A 7,600-nucleotide genomic window follows, 5' to 3' on the forward strand; every position below is an offset into this window, starting at 1 on the left:
CTCTGGGAATTTTTTTTCCTTAACTAGAGTCCCACAAATGCCTTTTGGTGTCGCGCTACATTGGTCTCTTAAAGTATCGCTTACCCCTAGACCAGTGGATCTTAAAAAATTGGCTTCAAATGCCCAGAAGACTTCTTACATCGTGTCAAGATGTGGACCTGAACTGGTTGAAAGTGTCCCACCTAGACAGTATACTTCGTGGTAAGATATCCTCTAGAGTGCTGTCCCAGGTCTTCTGTCCGTACGGGAGATACGCAGCGGTCTTGTTAATTGAAAAGAAATGCCGTGCGCGTCTGTGGCTATCTCAAACAGGTAAATTTAAGCTTTGCGATGCCAGAAGCATGTCTCAATTTGGGATTTACCACTGTTTCCGAGAGAAAAGTTACGTACCTTGTCAGATTTCATAGCTAAAAAAATGCAACTACGTAATAGACTTCCATCCCTCTGTCAAAGTGCAGGCGAACGGTCTCAACCTGTCCTTCCGTACCTCTACACAACAGCAGTGGGAATGCGTGTCACTTCAGTACGAATGCCAGTCGCACTAGTGACTAACGATGAGGGAATCCCGAACTCCTGGCTTCCTAAATGATTCCCGAGATGGTTGTATATTAAAGACATATCAACGCCGTAATTTTAATTCCCTCACTGAACGCGGTCCCGGTTGGTGAACCTTAAAAATGGCTTAATCAGACTAGGCTTGCTCAGATATCGATATTATTTGAATTTGCTGTCAAACTTGCAGGTTCCTAGGTGAGAAGGTGCAACCGTTTATAATTATAAACAGCTCTTCAGGACACCAGAGTAAAACAGCCCGAGACGTTTATTTTGATTTGAAACTATTAGCCATAAAGCAGAGCATATGGACGGCTCTTCTTGGCTTTCGATGGCAGTATGCAATTTGTATTGTATGTGTCTTTTAATATATATGTATATATATATGAACTCAGTCTGTCCAAAGTATATGTTATACTTGTTTTTAGATTATGGTGCAACTGACTATATTGATATATTATTTATTGAGTGCTGAATCACCATCTTACTGGTGATAAATCTTGCATATTACACAGGAGTGCAATGTATATTCCTTTAGATTGCTGAGGCTTGATTGCTGTGATAACAAAAAAATGCCCTGAAATGTATTTATGAATGGCCCCAACAGGCGGAGAGTCAGTACTTTATGGAAATAATGTAGCGCTTGCCTGGGGCAAGTAAAATAAAGCCGTAGGCAGAAAATTATGTAGTTTGCCAAAATGGAAAGAGAGACTACCTTTGCTGTATTTAATATTTCATTGACCTAACAGATATTTGCTGTCACTGCAGTGTTTATACTAAGGCAGATACAAAAGGGCCTGAGCAAGTCAAGTTTGAATTACCCATTGGGGGAGTAAGCAACTTCCAAATTCTTAGATTTCTGACAAATATTTTGGTCAGGGTTGAAATTACTCCATCTGATGAATCAGTGTTATGGAAAACCCCGTGTTTCCAAGCAACAAAGCTAATGCTAGACGTCTCTAGGTCTGAAGAGCAGCCAAAGCTTTTGCTGGCCGACCCAGACAAATCCAGAGCTATCCCAGGAGACAAGTTTCCGAAGTAGGAAAGTTGCGTAAACTCGAACAGTCAGGGAACCGTGACGTACGTCCAGCTCCATTTACTTTTCGAGGAATCGGTCTCTGCTGCCGTGATGCCATTTGAAAACAGCAGCGCTGGGGCAGGGGGGAGGCGGGGAGGGAAGGGTCAGCTGCACAGCCAACGAATCCTTCTCTCGATGCGAGCGTGGCAGAGCAGCAGCTCTGGTCTGTGCTGGGTCAGCCCTTCCCACAGCGTTAGCGCTCCGCTCCCTGCCAGTACGCAGCCGAGTTTCACTCGGATACGCCACGCGGCGCAGTTTGGAATGCTGTGGTAGAGCACGGAGCTTATGGAGGCTAGCTTTATGTGAACGCTTCACCTGCTCTAACTTCATCTGGAAACTTCACGGAAGCGTATCCATTCCTGTTGTAACTCCCCACGCGCGCTAACGGAGCCGACACGGGCAAATTGGAACGCGGCGTTCCCGGTCTTCGGTTTTTATATGCAACCCTGGCAGTTGATGTAGTTGGGCGCACGCTGCTTCTGCAGCGCTTGGTGTTGGCTGCACTGGCATCACACACCTGAAAACTCAGCTCCAAGGACCAGGCGTGACTTTTGCAAGCACAGTTCCTGACATTTGTATCTGGTCGCCCTTTTAAATTGTTTTAAGGAATTTTGTATATGGAGGATAAAGTGCTTATATATTTATTAAAAATCCTTTATCTTATTTGAAATTATTATTTGGTGAAGAAGGGTTTTTCTTTTGGGGGAGGGCTTGTGGGTGGGGGAAGGTAACTTTTAACCTGTCACTTATAAATGAAGCCCTGATTAATCATACGGAAAGGTACTGTTAGTAACTAATGGGATGTCTCTGTTTTATGCTTTGTACATGACAAGTCCATGTGTTACATTTTGTTTCTATCAAAATATGTAGGCATCTGTCTTCAACCAAAACCTAAAAAAAAAAACAAACTGTGATTTTTATTTGTTGCAATACATTTGAAATTTCAAAGGGTACTTTGGGGCTCAAAATTAGGATTTCTAAGTCAGTATGTGCATTTCACGTAATAAAGCTGTTAATGGTGAGCAAAGTATTATATACTAACTAGATTTTTTCCACATCTGTATAGTATATTCTATGTATTTTGTGGTATTGAGATTATAGAAAGTTTAGTGTCTGAAACATGCGTTTAATGTGTATTTTTAAACAAATTTATGGCAATTAAAATATTTGGAGAAAAGGGTATCACATTTCAATTTGTAAAGATCTTTTTAACTACTGTGTCATTAAAATGCTTTGTACAATGCAAAACTGTAACTGGAGAAACTAAGTTTAATAAATATCAAATAGATTTTCTGTATTAAACTTCAAAACCACTGTGCTCGTATCTGTTGCATGGGCTTTTTCCTCCCTGCTGCTGCATTTTTCAGCAGAGTTTGCTTTCTTGGTCCTAGTGCCCTGTGTGTAAGAAAAGGCGAAGAGCGTTCAGTATTTGTGTCCTGGACTTGTTGATACGTGTCGAAGCGAAAGTGGCTTTGTTTCTCTCAGCCCTCCAACTTCACGTGCATCTGATCAAAACCGGATTTTGATCAATTTATTTTAAACTAGTAGATACTTCAGTGGCAAAAGTCAGTCTAGGACATTTGTTTACGTGAAGTTGATTAGAAGTAATTAAAAGGAAATACTTTTCCTTCCAGTTATCACTGGATGCGTTTGGGATGTTGAAAACGCTATCAGTATTGCCGGTTTGTTTGCTCCCTCTTTCTAACAGGCCTCTATCTGAAGTACTGATAAGAGTTCAGCTGTTGGGACTGAAATGGGATGGAGGCGCGATGATCTACTTTGTGCACTTGCCAGGTTGAAGGATAAATGTCTAAAGTGCAGTTTGAAATCAGTACTCCTGCTTGAAACGCCCGACGTGCGCTCACCATACACTTTGCTCACCGGATGCAAGGAAAACCAAGGTGGGTTTGCTGAATATAAATTTTTAATTCACGCCTTAAAAAAAACAAACCACGAACCATTACAAAAAACCAAAACGAACACGAGATGCAGAGTCCTTTTATTGAGCTTGGCCAGAGAGGCATCCTGAAGCGTGCGCTGCAGAGGTACAGCCGCGGTTAGGGGATGCTCTCAAGCTCTTTGAAGCCCTTTCAGCAGTTCAGATGACAGAAACATTAAATACGCTTATTGCTCGATTCACTGTCCTAGCTTTTGAACGGTCAATAAATATTTCACAAGTAGAGTGGAGCATTGTCAGCAGTAACAGCGATGGGTGTTCTTCGTCGTGACGGGTCACTCCGAGGCTGTTCTGAGGAAACAGCGGTTCTTCCTGGAAAACAGAACACATCATCGGGCACCGGCAGCTCGGGCTGCCAGCTGCGCGGGGCTCAGACACGCGTCCTCGGGTGCGTCCTTAGCAGCGCTCCTCTTACCCAACCGTGACAACAGTGCTCGCATTCAGCTCATGTAGCCGTGCACATGGTGGTCACCTCCGTAACTCTGTTCAGTTCGTCTTGACTCACTTTATGTTCTTTGCTTTGCATAACAACTCCAAAATGCGCGTTACCCAGGGCTACATGGTCAGGCTGCGGTGTAGAAATTACACGCGACAGAAATCCCCTTCTGTCTACACCTTCCTGTAGCTGCTCTGACAGTTCACCTGTGTTACTCGGTAGAACCAAATGATGCATTTCAAATGCATGCAAAACAGCGGCCTGACTGCCCTGTCCCAGTGTATCCATTTTCTGCTATAGGCAAATATATTCTACCCTGTCTCTGTTTGCTTTCTGGTATGTGACAGCAGGTGCCACACAAAATCAGCTTTCAGTCACTACGTGGTAATTTTAACGAATCAATTTAACTATATGCAGTTGGACAATTTACTCATGTCTAGCGTCGACGAGAACTAAATGGCTTTTGATATTTTAGTTGTCTTTTAAACTATGAGCTTAAGTAATCACCTTAAAATGATTAATTTAGGGTAAGGTACTGCTTTTAATTAATATATGCTTTAAAGTAAACAGCACAGGCTTTAAGAAGGATTGATTTTAAGGTGTCTAAGTGATTACCTAAAAGCTGTCTAGAATCTTATGTTCTTTTCTGAAAAGACAGGTTATTTGAGGTTGCAATGAAAGGACTAAAGCTTGTAATCAAGGGCGCTTGGACTCTGCTCTGTTTGCATTGCTTACAAAAGAGCTCTAAATCTATTGCCCCATCCCCATTATCTTTTTTATGCACAGAATTAACTCCATACCTCATTCGGGTGAGAATGAGTGAGAATTTCCTCTACATAATGTAATATTGTGTCGCTGAGCCTGAAGATTGGTCAGGATTAGTTACCTGCACAGCATTGTAATGCATTCACTGTTATCCCTGCACGAGGCTCCAATGGGTCTCAGCGAGACTCCTCTCCAGAAAGGTGTCATCCGCCTCTGCCTCGCGAGCCCAGGCTGCCGGTGGTGCAAGGAAGCACAGCGTGTCTGAAACAGAGTTGTAGCGCAACAGAGTGTAGGAACACGCAGCAACTGTGGGCGCTTGGCCATTCTGATGCTGAGGTCAATAGTCTTAAGTGAGGAACTTGAAATCTTTCTCGTTTTCAGATCATAGCATGCTCTGTTAAAGTATACTTGCTTGTAGCCTAACCCCAAAGAAGTAAGATGTATAAAAATCAACTATGTTTTTTTAATCTTCTTGGGAGGGGAGGCAGGATTACTTTTGCTAAGTTATGTCTCAGAGTAACCCAGTGTTCACTAGGCAGTTACTCTACTTTTTTATGACATTGAATCCTCTGAAAGAGCTCTACTGTCACCTCTAACTCCTGCCAGTTACTCTTATTCATGCAAATCATAACAGTTTTTATTAACTACCTGACCATTTGAATTAGCACTTTAAATAATAGTTATCTCTATTTACCTGGCTGAGCAGCAGTGAGCAGAGCAAAAAGACTGCCATCGTTTTCCAACAGCGCATCTTCGCAGTGTGAGCTGTCACTGCGACCGTAGGACCAGCCTCGGGGGGAGGAGGTAGGAAGAGCCCCAGATAGAACTTCCCAAGCTTCAGCGAGATTTTTATAGACTTCATTCTCTTATCGTTGCATCAGCTGTCAGTCATTACAGGAACAAAGTTCATTTCGGAGCAAGAGGGAATTACTAAGTTAGCATCTGCTGAAGTGATCTGGTTCAAGGCCTGTCTGTCTAGCTAATGATTTACTCCCCTTCCACTTGTACTTTGTCTGGTCAGGTTACCGGTTGTGCCAACTGTTCCTTTTTTTAAAACCTACCAAAGCGTTACCAGAACTCCACAGTGTAGTTGCAAGCGAAAGGGTGGTTGGCCCAAAGTATTATGGTAAAGATCAAAAGCCATAACCTTATTTAACTTCTGTGACAGTCACAGAGCGTGCAGCTTTGAGTTTGTCAGCTGGGGTAAGTATTGTCTTACCGAGCTCATTTGGAGCAGAGAATCCCGCTTGTGATTCTGCTTCTCGTTCTTGGTACGTGAAAGAATCATGAGGAAGTTACTTAACCTTCCCTTCCACGCACACGGTACTCAAAAAGCAGAGGTAATACTTTTCAGATGGTTTTGGAATGTAAGAAGTATGTTACACATGATAAATAATAGACCCCTTCTTCCAAGGATCCTAACGCGTAGTCAGAGATGATAATCTCTGGACAGCTGATCCCAAAGGTGGAGGCGGCTGCCGCAAGGGCTTTCTGGAGCCGAGCTGCTCCATGTGGCAAGACTACGGTTTCTGTAGATGAGCCATCTCTGCTACGGTCTGCCTCTGTACCGCAGTCCAGCTCCGCATTAGTCTTCCAAAAGGTGCCGACAGCTCCCGCTGATGTGGGTGGGCAGTCTGTAATTAAGAGGAACCTTAATTTTTTTCCCATTGTGAAATGAGATTGCAACAGCCTAGAGAAAAGAACGTTTAAGAGCTAGCTGTCACCTCCCGTCTTCTCTATAACCCTCTCAGTTTACAAACGTTGGGACAAGCGGGAGAAGCGTGTGTCTAAGGTTACCAGTCTGTAAATGGACCTTGCTGGTACTCGCTCCTCCTCCTCATCTGAGAGATCTTGTGCATCTGGCTCCCACATCTGTCCCACGTACGCCGTGTCCGTCCGGTACAAGATTTTTGAGATTGCAGAGTAACATAAAGAGAATACCAACTTATTCGTGCCAAGTATGCGTAGGTTTTGGAGCACACTACGGTTTAAGTTACTTCGAGTCGGAAGGTACTGTACGACATAGCAAACTATGTTTTAGCTAAATTGTGAATTCAAATCCGGCTGTAATAGGCTACTGTTTTCTGTGATTGCTTAGTATGCAGGCGCAAGTGCCAGCGTGGAAGGCGAGTTGCTTAGATTAAGATAATGCCATGTTGTCAGGTTCCTGTCTACAGGTGATTTCCCCTTAGCCCAAACTTACAGGGATTAAATAAAAATCCTTCCCAGCATATTGTCTACAACCACTGTTGGAAAATTTATTCATTTCCCAGGGTTCTTCTTACACTCTTCCTCTGCCCTGCTTGTCTTGCTTCCCTGGGAGGAGGAATCAAAACCCTTCATTATCTCACCTTCCTGGGTCTTACGAAGGGAAGGAAATGGGACAGTAAACCATGGCACATCAAATAGCTGAACTTAAAATTATTTCTTTTACATTTGGCTGTGAATTTCTCAATTGTTTTTCCCATGAAGTTCTTTCTTTACATGCATCCAAGTTCTATACTAGTGCCTAGTGGAAATCGCAGAAATTAGAACAGAGAAAGGAAAACGAGAGGCAGCAGCAGCAGCCGCCTTGACTTCACCTCTGGAGCACAGGATTTGAAATGACAGCTCTTTCAACTCTGAGAGCAGTGCCCCCTGTAAGTCGTCGTTTCTCAGCTTTTTTTGGCTAGGTAAGACTAGTACTTTGTAACGGTATGTCAAAATTGTTGCGTGTCCTTCTGGGTTACTAATAGCGTCAGCATATCCCTTTCGGGCAGCAATCCATTCACTGAACTGGGGGGCGGGGGGTGGGGGGGAGGAAAAAACCTGA

General features: G+C 43.4%; 1 protein-coding gene across 1 annotated transcript; it reads right to left on the minus strand.

Annotated features, from left to right (window-relative positions):
• Positions 1 to 3,862: 3,862 nt before the first annotated feature.
• LEAP2 (liver expressed antimicrobial peptide 2) lies at positions 3,863 to 5,539 on the minus strand. Its single transcript, XM_009331464.1, has 3 exons — positions 5,483 to 5,539; positions 4,910 to 5,049; positions 3,863 to 3,899 (listed from the first exon to the last, which is right to left on the minus strand). Exons 1-3 carry the CDS (start codon positions 5,537 to 5,539, stop codon positions 3,863 to 3,865), a joined length of 234 nt encoding a protein of 77 aa, XP_009329739.1.
• Positions 5,540 to 7,600: the final 2,061 nt, after the last annotated feature.

This window comes from Pygoscelis adeliae, unplaced genomic scaffold (assembly GCF_000699105.1).
Source record: "Pygoscelis adeliae isolate BGI_AS28 unplaced genomic scaffold, ASM69910v1 Scaffold108, whole genome shotgun sequence".
Taxonomy (NCBI): Eukaryota; Metazoa; Chordata; class Aves; order Sphenisciformes; family Spheniscidae; genus Pygoscelis; species Pygoscelis adeliae.

What these genes read in the sequence shown, in the direction of transcription:
- LEAP2 (XM_009331464.1), bottom strand. Translation starts at nt 5,539, where the DNA reads ATGCGCTGTTGGAAAACGATGGCAGTCTTTTTGCTCTGCTCACTGCTG. An exon ending in GCTCACTGCTGCTCAGCCAG is followed by an intron (nt 5,050 to 5,482) that starts GTAAATAGAGAT and finishes ACTCTGTTTCAG; the next exon opens with ACACGCTGTGCTTCCTTGCA. An exon ending in TGCATTACAATGCTGTGCAG is followed by an intron (nt 3,900 to 4,909) that starts GTAACTAATCCT and finishes TCTGTTTTCCAG; the next exon opens with GAAGAACCGCTGTTTCCTCA.